This window comes from Acomys minous (assembly GCF_964271855.1).
Source record: "Acomys minous genome assembly, chromosome: 8".
In the NCBI taxonomy this organism is placed as follows: domain Eukaryota; kingdom Metazoa; phylum Chordata; class Mammalia; order Rodentia; family Muridae; genus Acomys; species Acomys minous.
This window is the reverse complement of record NC_140489.1, coordinates 117,792,927-117,813,277: the sequence shown is the minus strand read 5'-3', so window position 1 is coordinate 117,813,277 and position 20,351 is coordinate 117,792,927. Positions and strand designations below refer to the sequence as shown.

At 53.4% G+C, this 20,351-nt stretch overlaps 1 protein-coding gene across 1 annotated transcript; it reads left to right on the top strand.

The window, feature by feature from the left end:
* Nucleotides 1–12,641: 12,641 nt before the first annotated feature.
* SIX2 (SIX homeobox 2) lies at nucleotides 12,642–16,469 on the top strand (the record flags this gene model as incomplete). Its single annotated transcript, XM_084793162.1, has 2 exons — nucleotides 12,642–13,201; nucleotides 15,215–16,469. 2 exons carry the CDS (start codon nucleotides 12,642–12,644, stop codon nucleotides 15,543–15,545), a joined length of 891 nt encoding a protein of 296 aa, XP_084649288.1. The 3' UTR covers nucleotides 15,546–16,469.
* Between the last annotated feature and the right edge of the window lie 3,882 nt (nucleotides 16,470–20,351).

Genomic DNA, 20,351 nt, shown 5'->3' with positions numbered 1-20,351 from the left:
AAGACACATGCCTGCGAGGAGCTCTGACTCCATCTAAACTAAGACCCCCTCTGGGGAGCTCCACACCTCTCCCTGCAACAGAACGGTTTACTCTGGTGAGCTGTCCCTCCTTGCTTTCTCATTCTAGAAGCCTGAAGGCAGCAAACACATACCCTAGGCACAGTGCTTGCCCCTCGCCTGGTCCAATTTAGAAAACAGAACTGCAGCCCGGGGTCATTCACATCATAGACTGTGAACACTGTCATTCTCTCTTCTTTTCAACAAGCATCTACAGAAGACCTACTACACGCATGCCAGACACTGTACCACGTGATGGCGATCTAGCCAGGAACTGATCAGGCTCAGAACTTATCTCCTAGGAGAGAGAGAGAGGGAGAGAGAGAGAGAGAGAGAGAGAGAGAGAGAGAGAGAGAGAGAGAGAGAGAGGCAGCCATGATGCCTTCACACGGCGGCAAGAGCCATGAAGAAATCAGGATGTATACACATACGTACGTGCAAATTCACCCCTGGGTCAGTGGTGTGGGGGAGACTTGCAGGGTGGCCCTTGTCTCCTGGGGACTCTGAGCACCTTTTGTGTCTAGAGCAGGGCTTTTCTCTCTCTCTTTGTAGCATGAGTGCGGAGGTGAGGGGGCAGCAAAAGTGTAAGTTGGAAGTGGGGAGGGGCTTTGTACGTCTGAAGAGCAGGCAGGGAGCACAGGGGTCCATGTGTGGTGTAAGAGCCAGGCAGGGGTCAAGCGAGCCCTTGAGCTCTTGCTCAGGAGCTGAGCTCTGTGTGATGGGAAACCACCGGGGAATTCTAGGGTTACGGTATCGTGGCATATTTGGAAAATTGGGGGAGCTGCTGGAGAAAGATGTGGGGAGGAACAAAAGCTGGGAAGTCACATGCTGGGTGCCAAGCCAGGCTCAGTAACTCCATGATGAACAAGACAGCCTCAGACCCCGACATCAGAGTGCTCTGGGTATTTAATGTAGGGTTCCCTGCCTCGGAGGCCAGTGGCGGGCTGGAGCACAGATGGTCTCTGAGCTCAGAAATGGGAAATAGTAAACCTTCCTCTCGCTCTTCCTGGTCACTTCAGAGGCCTGACCTTACCTTGTAGGCCTCCCGCACTGTCCCTTATTCCTCTCTCCTAATTATTCCTGCTGCCCAACTTCCTCCTCAAGGCCACATTTCTCCACAATCCTTCCTTGGCCACCAGGCGATGTTTGTCCTTGCCACTTCAGGCCACAGTCTGATGACAAGAAGCTACTGGATGCCTTGTTTTATTCTGCATCATTAAGATCATCGCTCTTGGGATGGGATGCAGCTCAGTTTGTCAAGCATCCATGAAGCCCTGGGCTCGGTCCCCAGCACTGCATGAACCAAACATGGTGGCACATGCCTATAATCCTAGCACCTAGGAGATGGAGACAGAAGAATCTGAATCCCAGGGGCATCTTTGGGGAATTAGAAGCCCGCTTGGGCTACGTGACACTCTTCCTAAAAACAGAAGAGAAGCAATTATCATCATTGGCTGCGGTCTGTTTCCTTGACTGCGACTCTGGTTTGGACAGACCTGAACATATAGTCCAAGCACCATACCTTGCCCTGGGTTTGTACTAGGGGGTGGAGTGTGTGCTTGTTTCATTGATCAGAACACAGTGAGATTGGGTTGAATTAAAAGGCTGCTGAGAGCTGTCAATATGGATGTGGGTGATATGTAACCTTCTGTCAGGTCTCAGATGAAACGCAGACTAGAAAAAAAGATGCAGATTACTCATAAAAGCCCTCAGCCCCAGCCACGTGCCACAGTAGCCACAAAGATTTAACACATTGAGGGCACAAATTTTTCCAATTAAGAATGCATGTTCTTCAGTAACTGAATTTATTTACATTTTCTACTTTCAACTTCCCCTCTTACCACTTGAGACTCCCTCTCCCGAAGCCATGCTATAAATCATGGCTGAAGCTCCTTCTGGGGGACTGACTTGGCCATGGATGGCGAGCTTGTCACTATTGTGACTTCAGGGATTGCTTCTACACGTGAACATGCATACTCATATGTGTTAACTATAAGCACGGTACATCAGTGTGCATCCACATGCATAGAAGACGTAAGTGTATGCATGGATATTTCTGTTTAGCTGTAATATGCGTGTATGTCCCTCCATAGACCTTTCAATGTCTTTCAGGGCCACTAAACGTGTTGATTAGGTCTTAATTCATTTTCCAAGGCTATAACACAAATGCTCGAAACTGGATAATTTGTGAAGAAAAGAGGTTTCATTTGGACCAACGGTTCAGGAGACAAAGGTGAATACAGAACCTGAAGGCCAGGCTTTTTTTTTTTGCAACTGCCCACTTGTAAAGCTAACTATAACTAATTCAGTCCTGCGACAGTGTGGGTCCTGGGAGAGAGCTGCCTTGAGCTCCAGCCCAGCCCCCCCAAAGTCCTTTAGCTTCTGTGTATCCACGCACACTTCATTGGTCAAAGCCAGTCACACAGGCAAACCCAAGGTCAGTGAAGCTCGCACTCGGGAATCTCCTACAGGAGCACAAGCGGGTGATGAAAGACAGTTGCCAGAAGGGTGGAAGACGACACTCGCTGTAAACCGTCCAGAGGGGCAGAAGCCTGAGCAAGAAGTGGGCAGCAGCTGGGCGTGGTGGCGCACACCTGTGGCTCCAGCACTCGGGGGTGGCACAGGCAGGCGGATCGCTGTCAGTTCGAGGCTAGCCTGGTAGCCCTGGCTGTCCTGGACTCACTTTGTAGACTGGGCTGACCTCGAACTCACAACGGTCTGCCTGCCTCTGCCTCCCTGAGTGCTGAAATCACAGGCATGTGACACCGTGCCTGGCGCCTGCGCCTCTTATAGGCAGGACAAAATGTGGGTTGAAGGTTTTGGGCCTGGGCTGGTATTCCCAGCCCTCCATGGGAAGTCTCGCCTTGTTGTAGGACGTGGACCAATTTATGTTCTGTATCCCTTATTGCTGGTATTCCTAGGAGTCTTAGCTAGGGTCACACTCGTAGATTCCTGGGAGTAGATTCCGTGCTCCTCGATTTCTAACTTGTCTTAGAGAGACCCTCCCTCCCACCCCATCCCCCACCAGACCACTGATTGCAGTTTTCTCTCTGCCATCCTCCCAACATGCTCAGTCTTATCCGTGCTAGATGGCCCTGGATACTTTGCAATGGATGGACTGGAAAACATGTTGGCACTAGGGGGTGGGAAGGAAAAGACCAGGAAGGAGACAAACATTTAATTAATGCCTCCTGTATACCAGACAGTGCACATTAGCAATTGAATAGAATGGTACCCACACAGTCTCTTCATTGCTTCCAGTCTGGCCTCACAGTGTCTATGCACTAGGCAGTCGATCACATGGACATCCCCAGATCCCCCATTGTCTCCTGTCTGCCAATAAACCCCTCTGTCCATCTGTCCGTCTGAGCATCACAGTGTTAGTCACTTGACCCAAAATGAGGCCATAGGTGTTCTCTGGATCATTCCTTCTCTCTCTCTCTTTTTTTCTCTCTCTCCCTCTCTCCCTCCCTCCCTCCTTCCCTCCCTCCCTCCCCCTCTCTCTCTCCTTCCACCCTCTCTTTCAAGAAGTTGGAGCAGGAGCAGAGCTTTTAGACTATTCCTACCAGAAGAGTGGTCAAAAGCAGTGGACAGCAGCAAATGACTCCTCAGAGATGGAAGACCAGAGGTGCCTAGGAGCACAGAGAAAGGAAGCCATTGCACGGTGGTGGGAAAGCAGCTGCCTTGATTTTCAGCTGTTCGCCAAGCCCGTGTCCACTCCTCCTAGAGAATGGTGCCCCCTCCTAACCCTGCAGGCCAAATCTGGCCCCTGCCCACCCTCTGGTTCTATACATTTATTCTCTTGTTTCTTCTGTAAACTGAGTGGTCTTCTGCAAACTATGCTCTGGGTATCTTGGCTAAGACACTATGTCCAGACTCACCCTAACACGCAGATAAGAACTCAGTGGGGCCATGAGCAAAGCCTCTCAGAGACAGAGCTGGGGATGTGGCCTCCAGCCTAGCAGAGGAAGACAGGGACTAGAGGGCACAAACCTCAGGAAATCTCAGCGTTTGGGGACAGAGACTCAAGGAGGGCAAGGGGTGACTTTTCCTACATGGCTCTCAAGTGCGGAGAAGCCTCTGGACACTGGGAGTGAAGAGGGACATAGGGGAAAGGCTAGCCAGGGAAGGTCTCTGTAGTCTGGCAGTTTGGGTTTTGAAATTGGTATAGCCTCTCTGAGCCATAGCACCACAGTGGTGCCCACCTCACAGAGGTATTTGAGTGTGTGTAAAACAATGCTTGACACCTCAAGAGCGGTCGCCGATCTCTCCTGTTAGTATTACTTTTGTCACTGAGGATCTAAGGCTAGCAAAAGCTTAGGGCTTTCGGTGCAAGCTGTGGTGTCAAAGGTGACATTCTGTGTAGTATCTGGGTGACCTTGATTGAGCTGCTTAACCTTTCTGAGCCTGTCCTTTCATCTGCAGATGCTGTCATTATTATACTCAACAAACGGTAGCATGCTATATAATAGACAGACAAAATAGTCTAGTAATGGAGAGCTCTTTTTTTTTTTTTTTTTCATTTTAGTGGTTGGTTATATCTGCCTTTATTTGAAGGCGCAGAGGCTGATGAGGAAGAAATTGGGGAAGACAAGGAGAGTGCGCTCAAGTTATTTTGGTCCCCATCACAGTCCATACATGACTAAAGAATGTTTAATACAATTGACTTTGTGTGCAGTCCTGAGACCCAGCCCCACCGAAGGAGCAACATTGTCTCAAGCCCATAGGAATATGCAAGCTCACGCTTACCCGCAGCTGTCTTTTTGCTTTCTGAGAACTGCTCTAATGAGACCTAAATCCTGGAAACACCACCAGACAGTGCAGAGCATTTTGGCAGCTGAGTCTCCCATTTGTCTCAAAACAAGGATCCAGCCTTTTTAAATCTATTAGCTCACTTCCTCTTCCCAGTCCCTGGGAGTAAGGTGCTGTCTATTGCCCTCCTCCCCCCGACAGGGAAACTGAGTCCCAAAGAGTCGCTTGCTTGCTTGCTTGCTTGCTTGCATTATTACTGAGCTGCAGGGGAGACTCTATCATTAGCTGACTCCTCCAAAGGCTGCGCTCCTTCCGAGGCTGCTGAGGATGGTGAACAGCCGAAGCTCTGGTAGCTTCCCCATTGTCTGTGCTTCTCTCCCTGTCTTCCAGCCTCCCCTAAAAATCTCCAGTCACGAAGGTTGGTATTTATTGTTTGAAAAATAAAACCCTTTGACACTCAATATAGTCCCCACCATGTCTGCAAGGGGCATGTCCCAAGACTCCAAGGGCATGTGTGCCTGAGATCCCAACAAATACTAAACCCTCTGTGGACTGTTTTCCCATGTGCGTACACAGTATGATAAAGTTTAATTTACTTATGCGCAGTAAGAGGTTAACAACAATAACTTATAATAACATGAAACAAGTACAATAAGACATTTGGATAAATAGCTATCATCATTATTCTTGTGCTTGGGGAAAAGCTCTACAATATCACAACAGAAGGCCTGGCAGTGGAGAGCCACTGGGTGGCTTGAGGCAGAGCACTGTAAGCTGTGGCTATGCTACCCAGGCGAGGTCACAGCAGGACAGTGCTCAGAAGGATATACACCAAAGATCTGGTGAGTTCTCTATTCTAAAAATATCTGTGTGCCCCTAAAAGGTGGCTCCATGGTTAAGAGCACTGGCTGCTTTTCCTGGGGTGGTGGGGGGTCCAGTTCCCAGCACCCACAAGGTGGCTTACAGCCATTCCTATCTCCAGTCCCAGAGTATATGACTCCCTCTGCTGGACTCCTGGGGCACTGCATGCACATGGTGCACTTAATTAACCGCTGACAGAACACTCATACATATACGTTTTTTAAAAAAAATAAATGTCTTTGTACTTCTTTCAAAGCTCAGGTGTCATTGGTCATTGAAACTAAGGACATTAACTATATGCAATTCTGAACCCACGTTCACATAGCCCTAGTGACAATGGCCTCAATTTTAGAAGCACCCACTGTGAACCAGATGTTTGCTGAGCTTGACCTGTAATCTCCCAAGTAATTGCATCCGATTTAAAAACTGTTGAATGCTTGCTGCTGGACTCTTAAACCCATTTTACAAACAAAGCTGCAAGCTTAAGAAGCTTGCAGCCCTGTGCCCATGCCAAAACCCCTGCTCCGCGCCCCTTGCATTCCCCATGTGTGAGCCCATGCTGACGGTGAAACTCTATTAGAACGGCTGGAACAGAGACAGCAACTGCAAAAGAGTTGGCCATGCCTGTCACCACAAGCCAGAGTGCTGCCATGCTAGTAGAAGACATTTATTTCAGGCTGGTTTGAACCAGTTCCCTAGGTAGCACCCTCATCCGCCAGGTGTCCCCGTGCTATCTGTCCCCCCCCCCCATATCTAGTTTCTACCTACTTCATTAAAGTGTTCTTACAGCCCTCTGCATAAATCAATTAGTGCACATCATTCATTCTATAAGGATCAGCCTGGGATTTTAGTCTTAATTTGAAATGAAAACAAGGTATTGGCTTTCTGAGATAAGAACAATGCTGGCTCTTTTCCGGGTCTCCTTCAAAGTGCAAGGCTGGTGGGACGCCCCCCCCCCAACCCCACCACCACCCCCCACGAGATGCCCGCTGCTACCTCTGACACCAGCTGGAGCAGAGGCTCATGGGAGTGCTACCCAACCTGAGATCGCCAGCAGGCAGTCACTACTTTGGGGGAGGGGTTGTCGCTGATGAATGGGGCTAATGCATGCATTGTAATTACTGGTAATAAAAGGTAGACACCACATAAGAGAGAAGTGCCAGACAAGGAACCCCTACCCCAGATAGAGCTTCTCACAGGTGATGAAAGAAGAAGGAAAAAACAAGTCCACTTCTTCCAGAAAAGTTGATCCACCCTTTGTCTGTAGAGATTTTTTTTAAGTAATGGAGGAAAGAGGAAATACAACTGAAGACAGGAGCCCCAGAAAAATTAGGATAACTCAGAAAACTTTCCCATGACCCATGAGAACCTGGTAATGCTGTAGGCATGAGCCCTGGATTTGTTTGTTTGTTTTTGTTTTTTTTTTTTTGTGACAGGGTCTCTCTGTGTAGCCTTGGCTGTCCTGTACTTGCTTTGTAGACCAGGCTGGCCTGGACCTCACAGAGACCAGCCTACCTCTGCCTCCCCGAGTGCTGGGATTAAAGGCATGTGCTACCATGAGCCCTGAATTTTTTTAGAGCACACATTCAGTCTGGCTTCTTAGACCAGGAGACACCAATGCCAGTTCTGCAGGTTCAAGGAAGGAGGGCACCCAGCTCTGCAGGATCTTCCCCTATAAACAAGAGGGGAATTTTAAAGAACGTGCTAGGGTTGAAGAGCAAACAGGAAGAGGAGGAAGTCATCCAGTGGCCTAATGACTTCCCAGTTCTTGCTGTCAGTCAAATCCCTGTGGCATCCATTTAAGCCTGTCCTAGGAGCCCAGATCCTTCAAGGCAAACAATAAGGGGAAAGCTCCCATCTTGTGACTACACCTACTGATAGTTGGTGTGTGCTTGCGCGCGCGTGGGTGTGCGCGTGTACGTGTAAGTGTGCGTGTGGTTCCTCACCGACACATAGGTAGGGCAGTGCTGCAAGGTTGGCCTGAGAGGAGGTGGCGGTGTGTCAAGGCGCCTTCTCTTCGTGCTCTAGAGGCCTGGGGAGTGAAACTGAGTAAATTCACCTTTAGACCTGAACTTGGGGACTTGACGCGTGGCGGCGCTCGCGCGTAGTGTCCGCAACAGGCCGCCCAGGAGTGCACAGTCACTCCACTGTCCCACGGAAAAACCACCCCATGGCCGATTTCAGCAGCTTCCTGAAAAAAATTCCATGAACCGGCCCCTCGCCGGATGCCGGGCCCCCTGCACCCGCGTCCCCCACCTCCAAGAGTAGGGGCCCCGCACGAGGTACAGCGCCGTCGGAAGGCGCTCCAGACCTGAGCGGCGACAGCGGGCGGGGACGGCCAGGCACCTCAGGAAGGCGGTAAGGTCTTGGTAGTCGCTTCAAAACCCGCCCGCGTCTGGCACCTCCCAGGTGGGTCGGCTACCTTGAGGGCCTCCAAATGCGCTTCGAGCCCTGGCGTGCTCTCTCTTTTCGTTTGCACAAGATCCCGGGTAGGGCCGCGGCCTCCAAATCGTTTGCTAAAGCCGTGTTTCCAGACTGTCCCGTGGGTCAGGTCAGAGACACAGAATGATCCCCTGGGATCCAAGCTGTTCTGATCCTTGGGGCTTGTTACAGTCACAGCCACGTGCTGCGCAGGCGACAACACGGTTCACGCCCTTTCCAGAGTGAAGTCCACGAAGCCCGGGGCCCTGCAAACTTGCCTGGTCTCGAAGTGCCCTGGGAACCTGCTCCGCGAACTGGGGCGAGTTGTTAAGCAGCACCAGACCAGGTCCTGCAAATTGAACAACACAGAAAACCGCGGGATCTCAGAGCAGACCTGCGGGGCGTAGAGGGCTGTAGTGCAAGCCCAAACGAGCTGCTTGCCCGCTTTCAACGAAACGCACTGCTCCGGCCCAAGAAGGTTGGGGAGAGAGTTGGTGGCAGAAGAGAGAACAAGTGTCAAGTCCAGCGCCGCACCCGGACTGGAGAAGCCCGGAGTTCCCTATTGTTGAGCCTCGGGTGCAGAGCATCGAGAATCAGGCAGTGAGCGGCAAAAGTCGTTCCTGGAGATCTCTGCAGTCTTTATAGGCTGGGGAAAATAAAGATTAAGCACGCGCGCATAAGCTCTGCTAATTTCGCGCAGAGAACCCACTCCCTTTTCTTCTTTGTTGAGTCACAAGCTTTGCCTAGAGCCAAGGTCTCTTGGTCCGCTGGCCTTGGAAATGGGCAGCAAGCCCTTTCTTCCCACGGGATCATCGGATTCACTTCGAATGGCCCCGACCCAAGCCGAGAATGCCCTTGGAACACGCAAGATGTCTACTGGTCTATAGGTGCAGGTCAGTGGTGGCCTTCGGTTCCATCCTGAGAGTTTACCGTTATTCTTCAGGCACAAAGGCCTTAGGCTGTCCCTGCCCAAAAGTCTGGGGCAAAGAAATCCTGTCGTCAGTGAGCTCATGGAGAACATCTAATATTGCCGTCCCCTGCTCCCAGGGAACTTTGTGGGGGCAGCTGGGCGTGCGAGGAGACATTTCAGTGAAACATAAACTCCCAAAAGTTTACAAAAGTTTCCTGTATCCTGGCCATAAAGTACTCTGCCTATGCTTGCTGAAACGAACTTCAAACGCAAGCGTGCGTGCATGAGTGCGTGAGTGCGTGCATGTGTGTGTGTATGTGTGTGTAGTGGGGGTAAATCTGGGTGAAGGAAAACACACAAGGCTAAAAGCTGAGGCCTCTGAAAGCAGCTGCTCAAAGCGCTGGACTGGAGGGCTGGGCTTGTCTGAGTGTCAAATCCCCACCCAGACAACCTACGTTCTGTCCTGTAGCAAATTCCCTGAAGGGGGAGCAAGACGCACACTGCTAAGTGTGGGGAGACCCTAGCTGAGATTCTAACCTTCTTAGAGCAGGCATCCAGCCAAACTCTACACACACACACACACACACACACACACACACACACACACACACACGCCAAGAGGTTCTGCCACAGACCTGCTAGAACTGGTTTGTGACAAAAGTGGACGTTGAGAATAACTGGTAACATTGCAGTCACTGGTGTGAGCCTTGGGTAGTGGGGTTACAGTTTTCCTATGCTCCCTAGGTAATGGCTTTTCATCTGGCACCCTGGGTGGCAGGTCCCTCATCTGCTCTGCTGTGCCTGCTGCTGAGAGTTGCCTGTGGGCTCCAGGCAGGGTTGGTGTTTGAGCTGTGATGGGGATCACAAAGGAGACAGCATGGGGAAGTCTAGAACTATAGAGCTCCCAAAGGACAGAAAATCTGTCTACTCTGAGAGTGGGCAGGGCCAAGTCCTGGGAGAAACTCCATCAACATGTACATCTTCAAAGGCCCAAGAAGAGGAGGCTTTGAAGTCAAGCCATGTCTGGAGTTGCAGAGATCATCTTTGTCAAGTTAGTACTTTCAAACCCACTGCAGGCCTGCACTGGAAGGGATTAGGGAGACCACTGAGACCCCAGCTAATGGCGGAACCAGGCCCATGGCCTTACACCAGGAAGTCACAGACTGGTCCAGCACCCAAGCAACATGTTTCTTTCCCTCTCTGGCCTTCTTCTACCAAAAAGTATGTTGGTTGTGACCAGAGCTGATATATGCCTGTCAGCCGAAGAGAGACCCTTGGAAAAGGTAAGTCCTTCTTAGTAGCAATCTATGCTCAGGACCTGCTTTGTAGTCTAGGTAATATATTCCCCAGGTCTCCCAGGACCCTCATAGCAAATGCCATGTCATAAACTGGGTAGCTTGGATACACTAGGATCTGCCTACCTACACAGGAAGTCCACAAAGATGCAGGAACTTACTCTCCTGGTGGTGGCTTGGCAGTCTAGTGTCCTCAGCTCGGATGGACAGGCCTCTAGGAGCTAATGTTTTAGGGAAAGCTGGCCCACACTCCCATGTCTGCATCACCACTCTGGAGCAGAGGGGAAGTTTGGGAAATCATGCTGGATCCTTAAATAAATAAACATGTACCTCACCCATAAACAACCGCCAAAGCCAAACTCCAAAGCTGAGACTCTGGGCTGCCCCATTTTCAGTATCTGTGTCTCCGTCCTCTTTGAACGTTTACAATGGTGGTAGCAAAAATGAGGCCTGGAGATTTTAGCGTAGTTAAAAGCGGAGCCTGTGATCTGTGCTGCCTTGAGCCTTGGCATTGAGAATGTCACCAGGAGCTTGCAGCCCGCAACAGCTGGGCGGGGGAGGGGAACGGAGGTGCAACGGATAAGTCGGGCAAGGAAATAAGCCCCGGGCTTTTCAAACCCTAGAAACTGCAGGGAAGCGCCCCCCCCCCCCGCAACCCTCACTGCTACCTTGCCCTCGTATTGCTCTTTTTCTGCCAAAGGGCCACCACCACGTGTTTTCTCGGGGTGTCCTGACAAAGAACCAAAGAGCAGGTACATCTTCTACCCATTTTTCTAAGGCCATCACGCCGGAACTTAGCGCTGAGGGGAGAGAGGAAACTGGTAGATGCTGCCTTAACAGCCCCCCCCATACCCCCCCTCTCCCTCCCTCTCTGTCTCCCTCCCTCTCTGTCTCCCTCCCTCCCTTCCCCACTCCCTCAGCACCAACCACCCGGGAAACTCTACAACCGTCCAACGCTCTGGCTCCTTGGTTTTGCGCCCCCCCCCCCCCCGCCCTCGTCCCTGCAAGAGTCAACTTCCGTAGAGGCCGCACAGGACTGCCGGGAATTTCTCTGGCCCTGGGCCCCGTGGGGTTAAGTCTGAGTCCCGGCCTGGCGAGGAGCAAATCACACTGCAGAGTAGGGGCGGTACCGGCCGCGAGGCAGCCGCCCGACTCGGAAAGGAAGGAAAGGCGGGATCCTCCGGGAAGCTGATTCTCAAGGCGTCCAGCTGCGGCCACTGCCAAATCTCTGCCTTCTCTCCCCATCTCCTCCCCCTTTCCCGGGAGGACAGCTCTGGTCCCTGGTTTCTAGCATGGGGGTGGGGCATTGTCAGCTGGAAAAGCCAAGTCTTTCAGAGGTGCCCCTAAGAGAATCCAAACTCTCCATCCCACTGAGTTCCTCCAGGGTTACAGTATCTGTGCCTGACAGCTACAACCTTCCAAGCTACGCGGTGACCCAGCCAGAGCAGGAACACCTGGCGAGGCCTGGGACAGGCTGTTAAATTGCCCCTTGATTTTGCTTGTTTGTTTGTTTTTTAAGTGTCTCACACCCCTTCCCCTTGAAGGCTCCTTCTGTCCCCCTCTTTTCCTTTCTTGAAAGACATCCCCTTAAACGGTCCTTCTCCTTCCCTTCCATTCTCTTCCTTCCTTCCCACCTCAGTCCCCTTTTCTTCCTGGGGGCCCCACCCAGCCCCCCTTCTTCGGGGTCCTCCTCCCAGTTTGCTCTTTGGGCGTCCGCCCCGTCAATCACCGCCGTCTCTGGCCCCAGCCCGGCCTCTCTCCGCCTCCCAGGCTCTGGGAGTGCCTGGGGCTCCTGTCTCCGCCGCCCTTCGCCGGGGCGATCTGTCAGCGGAGCCGGCCGAGGGGGGGAGCCGCCCGGGCCGCCGAGGCTCGGGTTACCGGTGACTGACAGCGTCTCCATGGCGAATAATTTGACTCGACTATTGTCTGGCGCGGGCAGGCCCCGGGTCAGATAACCCGACCAATCAGGGCGCGGGCCGCCGCGCCTCATGCCCGCTTAGAATAATATTATTAAAAAAGCTGCAAGCGAGCTAGACGGGAGGGAGAGCAAGAGAGGAACGGGAGAGCGAGCGGCGGGCGGGCGCGGAGCATGCGGAGCGGCGCCCCGGGCGGCCCCCGGGCTTGGGCGCGGGCGAGGCGCGCGGGCGGCGGGGGCGCGGAGCTGCGCGGGGCCGGCGGCGGGAGCGAGGACGGGCCGCAGTGACTCAGGAGCCGCCCGGGAGCCAGCGCCTGGCCAGGGGGCCCCGCCCGCCTGTCCGCCGGGCCGGGCCGGCGGGGAGGCGCCCATGCGGGACCGCGAGGCGCGGTGAGGGCGCGCGCGGGCGGGCGGGCGCGCAGCCGGCACCATGTCCATGCTGCCCACCTTCGGCTTCACGCAGGAGCAAGTGGCTTGCGTGTGCGAGGTGCTGCAGCAGGGCGGCAACATCGAAAGGCTGGGTCGCTTCCTGTGGTCGCTGCCCGCCTGCGAGCACCTCCATAAGAATGAAAGCGTGCTTAAGGCCAAGGCAGTGGTGGCCTTCCACCGGGGCAACTTCCGCGAGCTCTACAAAATCCTGGAGAGCCACCAGTTCTCGCCGCACAACCACGCCAAGCTGCAGCAGCTGTGGCTCAAAGCTCACTACATCGAGGCGGAGAAACTGCGCGGCCGGCCACTGGGCGCCGTGGGCAAGTACCGCGTGCGACGCAAGTTCCCGCTGCCGCGCTCCATCTGGGACGGCGAGGAGACCAGCTACTGCTTCAAGGAGAAGAGCCGCAGCGTGCTACGCGAGTGGTACGCACACAACCCCTACCCGTCGCCACGGGAGAAGCGCGAGCTGGCGGAGGCCACCGGCCTTACCACCACGCAGGTCAGCAACTGGTTCAAAAACCGGCGGCAGCGCGACCGAGCGGCCGAGGCCAAGGAAAGGTACGAGTAAGTAGAGCAACGGCGCCGACTTCCCTGGTCCCGGGAGAAACGGGGCGCGCTGGGGCGGCGTGGGGCGGGAGAGAGGGGTGCTGGAGAGGATTAAAGTAGACCTAGGTCCGGGTTATGAACCCCCGCTGCAGCTCAGTCTGGCTCATAACAGCGCTTAGGTCTTGCTGGAGACTGAGCGTCCAGGAATTTGTCCAAAGCGGGCAAAGTAGTACGTAAATTCTCAACTAATTCCGTAGTCGCTTGTGGACTAGATAGGAAAACCAGCGTTTCAGAGAGGGCTGGACTATGGGCCTGAATCCTCAGCTAGGTAGGCGTAGCCTCAGGGCCTGATCTTCCTCGGAAAAACCATGGGCATGGGGCGATCAGGGGCTTTCGGAAGTCCCCTCCAGGTCGAAGCGGGGTGGGGGGCGGAGTGGGGGGCTAGGACTCAGAGCTGGGATTGGAATCTCCCTAGTATTAGCTGGGTAATAAAGGCAGTGTCTGGGCTACTCCTTGTCCGAACATAAGAGCTGGGTACAAGGAAGTTGGGAGTTATCCCGCGTGAAAAGGACCAAGAGATGAAAGACCTCAGGGAGGAAGTATTGGCTGTGGGAGAGAAGTCAAACGCACACCCCTTTTCTGGCCTGCTGAATCCAGCAAGCCTTCCTAGAACTTGCCAGAGCCTTGGCCTTTCTCTCCTCAGGTCCTGCTCTCTTTGATGGGCAGGCAAGTCGAGTGTTTGAGGTAGACTGGGATCTGCCTGAAGGGCTGGGAGTTGTATTTCCTCTCGGAATCCAAGACTTTTCCGAACTAACGTAAGCCTTGAGATCCCTGTGACTGCCGACTGCCTGCAAACCCCCCTCGAACTTTAAATCTCCAACTGGAGAGAAGCAGGTTTGGGGGAACAGAATCTCTCCTTCGGGAACGGCAAAACAAGATACCTGAGTTAGGTAGTGTGGGGGCGTGTTCAACACAATTTGATTAACCCTAGTCCGGGGGAAGGTTCCGAACAGTGAGAACAGACGGACAGGCTGCAGTATTGGAAACTTTCACATTGAACTATCAGTGATGACGAGGTCTCCCTTACTCCACTCAGGGAATCAGAAAGAACAGCTGTTAGGACCCCACAAAGAGGGTTTAGGCAGGATTTCAGATCCCCACATCTAGGCAGGGACTGTCCACAAAAGCAGACAGGAGGTGGGTTCCCTCTTTAAGGCTGGCACGGAGTACCCAGCTCTCTAACAGCTAGTGTTCCCGACCAGGCCCCAGGTAGGAGCTACAGATTGTGCCCCCTTGTTTTTACTCTCTCAGGAAGAAGCAGGCCAGTTCTAACCACCCTCTCCCTCCCTTTAGCTTCTCCCAGGGGCTGCTCCCCATCCTGAGCGTCCACTCCCCGGGCTAAACTTTGCAGTGGATGGCTAGGGAAAGGCGGTCCTCCTCCCTTTCCAAAGTGGGATCTTTGTGCCCAGTCAAAGCCAGCTCCCAGAACCTGCTCAGCTTGGAGTCAGTAGCGTATCTGCAAGCAGCGGTTTTCCTCGGGCAGAGAAAGGCAAGAGGAAACTTAGGCCTGTGCTTATCCAACTCGAAGTGGGCCCCTCAGCCTGGATCGCTGTACCCGGTGCTTCTATTCCCCACTTCTGCCCAACAAACCTCATTTGTCCAGCCTAAAAATCCAGGTCTTCCCCCCCCCCTCAATTTCACCAACTCCAGGCTTTGGGGCCTCAGCTCCGGGTGGGGGGAAGAACTAGGTGGGAGACAGAGAGCAGGGTAGTTAGGAGATTAAGAACACGGGCTGACCAGAGAGAGGGACAAGAGAAAACTAGAGAGTTGCGGGGTTGAGAACGCCATAAAGAGCCAAATGCCAGCTGTAGGTAGTAGAAAACGACAGAAACGGAAAGCACCCGTTAGAAACCGCAGCGGCTCTGAGTCCTGAGACGGGCCCCAGGCGCTGGCGTCCTGACGGGGTGGCTCTCGGAGTGGCGTTGGTTTCCAGCTGACCCGGCTCCTTTGCTCCTGCGCTTGCAGAGAGAACAGCGAGAACTCCAATTCTAGCAGCCACAACCCGCTGGCTTCCTCGCTCAATGGCAGTGGCAAGTCGGTGCTAGGCAGTTCCGAGGACGAGAAGACGCCGTCGGGGACTCCAGACCACTCGTCGTCCAGCCCCGCATTGCTGCTCAGCCCACCGCCGCCCCCTGGGCTGCCTTCCCTGCACAGCCTGGGCCATCCTCCGGGCCCTAGCGCAGTACCCGTGCCTGTGCCGGGCGGAGGCGGCGCGGACCCACTACAGCACCACCACAGCCTGCAGGACTCCATACTCAACCCCATGTCTGCCAACCTTGTGGACCTGGGCTCCTAGAGCTCTGCTCCCCCCCCCCGGGGGGGGGCTTGCTTTCCGAGCTTGGTGCGGGGACATTTGAGAGACGGTACGGGAGGACGGTAGATACTGGAGTCTGTTGGGGTACTGGAAGACAGACCGCCCTGCTGGAGCGGCAGAACCGGCGGCGGCGGGACAAAGTGGACAACGGTCTGCTCTGGTCCTTGAGCGATTCTTTTTCAACAACTTGCTTTTGAGATCCTTTGGAGGCCCGGGACAGGGTCTTGAAGCAGGCAAGGGAATAAATTATAAACCACCACCACCCTGATTTTTCTCTTCTCTTCTCCCTTCTTTCGCCTTTTCCTTTCCTCCATTTTCCCTCTAGGTTTCTTTTTTCTTTTTTTTTCCTCCTCTTCATTTCTTTCCTTTTTTTTTTTTTGCTTTTCCTCCTTTTTTTTCCTTTATACATTTTTGGATCTCTCTATTTCTCCCTCTCTCTCTCTCTCTCCCTCCCTCCCTCTCTCTCTCTCTCTCTCTCTCTCTCTCTCTCTCTCTCTCCTCACTCTCAGCCTTTCTTCCTTCTGGCTATCTGAGTCCGATTCTGGGCCGTTGGTCCCCCAGACACTCCCCCACTCAGTGTGAGCCTAAGGTGCCAGCTTTTGACTAATGAACAAGAAAGGGCTGCACCCCAGAAGCACCTGAACATTCATTCCTATTCTCTCTCTCTCTCTCTCTCTCTCTCTCTCTCTCTCTCTCTCTCTCTCTCTCTCCTCCCTCTTTCTCTTCCTTCCACCCCCTCCCTCCTCCTTACCACGCTGGGTCTCCTCTTCCTCCTGGCACTGTGGCCTCAATGCTCCCGGCCCAGAGTGCCTCCGCAGCCGCAGACTTGCCTCTTCCTTTTTATGCCCTCATGTGAATGTTCGTCGGGAGATATTTCTGCTTTTATTTTATAATAAAAATTAGAAATCATAAATATATGGATATATGCCCTGAGGCCCGGTGGCCACTCGTGCAACAGCCTCTGATTTCCCTACAGGGACGGGAACCAGGTCTGGGCAGCGATACTGTAGCAGAGTCCTGGAAACCTGGGCCAACCTTCCCTCATAGTATGTCTCTGGCAAGGTGAAGAGATGGGACTGAAAACTCGAAACCTCCTCCCCTTGAGACCTTAGTCCCATTTCTCTGCAGAGCGTTCTGCAGAAACAGGGACCAGACTTCCGGCTTCCCCGCTACCGTTACGCTAAGGCAGCCACCTGGTGGAGCTCCGGCCTCAGCCCACCCCCCACCCCTTACCCCCCACATACACACACACACACACACACACACACACACACACACACACACACACCGCTTGGGGTGAAGGTGCGTGCGAGCCTGCGCGCAGAGGTAGTAAATAAGTTTGGAGTTGTGGAGTCTGGAGGGAAATTTGGGGCGTTTGGGGTTGGGATTACTGCTCCGTGTGGTCGACGTCACTAAGAGCTAGAAACGAAACTCTGGGCAGATTCACACGACCACGAGCAGAGTCTGAGATCTGGGTTCCCGGAGCACACCCTTGGCTAAAATAGAGGAACCGTCTCTGACTTCGGTCACTTAAGTCGGGTACAGTGGAGAAGAAAGTGAGTGGCCGGCTAGCTGCAGGCCCTGGCACACCGGCTCCTCAGTATGGTACGCTACAATTGCCGCGCTAGCTGTAAATAAATCTACAGTTGTTTTCGGTCTGAAGTTTTAGCCCCCTTTTGTCCAACACATCCAGGCTGGCCCAGACAGATCCAAATCAGGGAAGAGTCAGTCAGGGAAAAGTTAAGGCTCTTCAGTATTGATTTGCAGTAGCGATAACTACAGGATTTCAAGGGTAGTGGCCCACCCCGGGCTGGAAGGGGAAAACGCATTTGTCGGGCTACAGGACCTCTTGGGACTTTTCTGATAAAACCACACTTTCTGTTTTGACCATAAATTCAGAAAAGCTCTTCTCTCGAATTTTTAAATTTTTTTTTATCAAGAATTTCTTCACCCATGATTCAGGCAGTTGGATGAACTAACCGCTACCGAAGGCTACCCCGTTGTACTGGCCTGGGATTCAAGGGGAATCCACAAACCTGGATTCCTCCACTGGGGCCCACACCCAGAGCCCCCCCCCCACTCTGCTCTGAAGAGAAATGCCAGCCGCAAGAGCATCCTTGCACCCTTGAAGCCCCCGCTCTCTGGAAATGTCTCAAGCGCTCCCTGGAACTGGTTCGCTCTGGTTTGGACTGAACAGCCCAACTTCCTCTGATTTGAGGCAGGCAGAGCTTGCAGCTACTGTATGGAGGTCTGGAGAGCTCCAAACGGAGCTGCTGCTTGTGTCAGCCCACTTGGCCAGACTGCTTGGTGACGTCATAGCCCACACTTCTGCACGATTACTTCGCTGGATAAAGAAAACCCAGTAGCCTCTGTGCTCCAATTCATCCCTCATCCCACGCTCACAGGAAAAAGGCTGTTAGCTATTACATGGAAAAGAAGGTACACGTTTTAACTTTGATTCAGGTCACAAGTATTGAGAGCCTGCTTGATTTCATTCATTTTGGATAGCCCCAAAACCGATAGCGATAGTAGCCTCCCAGGGGAACAGGCTTGTAGCATCTGTTTTAATGTCTATACTCAAACACAGAGCCCGGCACGCAGGCTCTCAACACAAGGTCACACAAGCACTCTCCCACGTGGATCTACACAACTGAACCTGTCTAGCGCGCTCACGCGTGAACCTGAACGCACGACACATACATACAGCAGGCTTTCTCTACTTCGGGCTTTTCTCCAAGGAACGTTGAAGTCCACAACTATCCAGGCCCACGACCAGCGCCGGCAGGGTGAGCAGCTGACATCAGGGCAATGTAGAGGGGTTCACTAGAAAGACCCCTCTACCTAGCAGCTAGGTCCCAGAGAAAGAGCCGATCCCAGTCTAGAAGTGGGTGGCAGCTGATCAGGGATCCTATCAGATGCTGCCAGGGCGAGGTCCCTGCCCTAAGCTCTTGAGTGCCAGTAGGAGGCAGGGGGCCAGATTTCAGAGCAGCTCACCTTGCTGGGGCTTCCTGCTTCCATTCTTCCTCCATCCGTACCATGGAAAGTGTGTATTTAAACACCCATGGGTGGGGGCGATGCAGAAGTCCGCTGTATCAATGTGTCTAAGCCAGTCCCAGCTGTCTCTCCCTTCGGAACATGAGAACTGGGCATAATTTATAGACACTGACTGGTAGAAGCAGCCAGTCTTGTGAGACTCTGTGGAACAATATTCTTAAGGGCCTTCTCCCATCTGCTTCTTACAGCCCAGCCCACCGTAGCAGCCAAGGAATTTTGCCCTGGGACCTGGGAATATAAGTGTCCCTTCCTGCTCCCCTGACAGAGTCGGCTAATGGGTGCCCTCCAGTGCCCTCCAACTTGTCCTTAAGCAGGTACTGTGTCCACATGGCCCTGTAGTGAGAACACAGATGAGGACGTCAAAAATCAGTCATTAGGGCCAGCTGACAAGACCTGAAAAAGAAACTCTGCTTTGGAGATTAAAACTGAACCCCAGGGGCTCTGGAGGGACTGGTAAGGGACGTCCAGCAAGTGCTACCCACCTGCACAAGTGGCTTTCTGGAAGTACTTAAGCATCTTAAAGGAAGGCATCCCTGTCTGTGGAGGTGGTTCAGGTACCCACACCCCCAGGAAAGGGTAGCCATAGCCGCGAAGATGTGGAGAGAAAATCCTGGGCTACTCAGAGAAAAGCAGAGGCGGAGTGATCACGGCAGACAAAAGAATTGGGAATCGGATTGGCCTCTGAGACCCAACCCACTCTGCACCTCTCAGAACCTGCTGGAACTCTGGAAGAGAGACCAAGGCTTTTGTTGATAGCCCTGTGAGGAAGGACCAAATTGGAGTTGTCTCCACTCGAGCCCTGCGACCTCAGCCTATTGGGGTGGAGCTGGGGTGGGGTGACTGGGACCCCAGGGGTGTACTGAAAGATGTGAGGAGGGCAAATGTGTGCAAGAGGGGTGGGTGTGGCTAGAAGAGCCCGCTATGAATTGAGAGAGCGACTGCATACGGAGGAGTACCAGCCTGAGAGCTGGTAAGTGCCCAGAGCCCTTGAGAGAACTAGAAGGCTCTGAAATGAGTTAGCCTCTATCAAGAAACAATATGTCTGGGCTGGGCCAATTCAGCCTCTCTTTTTCTCTCTGCCTGTTGTAAGTTAGTCCCGCGCTGCTGGGACTGCTCCTGGCCACTCCCGGTGCCTGGGAGTAAAGAAAGAGGAGAAAGATTCCTGCCCCTCAGTTGGGGGTTGGGGATCAGGTAGTGACCTCAGCCTGGCACACCCTTGTGTCAAAGCTAAGGGCGCTGTATGCGTATGCCAGAGGCGTCTCTTGTAGAAATTCCATCGCTGTCTGTGAGCCTGGAGTTGGGAGAAGGGTGGAGGGTGAAATCTGAGTGCAAACTCACAGATAGGGTGCCCTCCAAAGGAGTCAACACAGCTAGCCGGCTTCCCTTCCTGCTTAGAAGGTTGGTTGGTGAGCAAAGGCCACCCGACATGAGGAAGGGCAATCGGAAGTGACCTCCTCTAGTGGCTCCTGCCCCCTTGCCACCTCCTGGGCTAAGATGAGGTGTAGCAGAGGTCCATCGTAACCAGAGCACCTGAGATCCAAGGACCGCATCGGAGGGGAGGCAGAGGTGGTCTGATGTGATACAAGCCAGGCACTTGCCCACTTCCATTCTCCCGATTCGGGTGGGGGGCAAATAAAGTGACCCGTTAGGGCCAGAACATTTAGGGACTAATTAATGACTGAGAAGAAGCTCCAGGCACTCCACCTTCTGAGCCCGTGGCCTCGGAAGGACCGA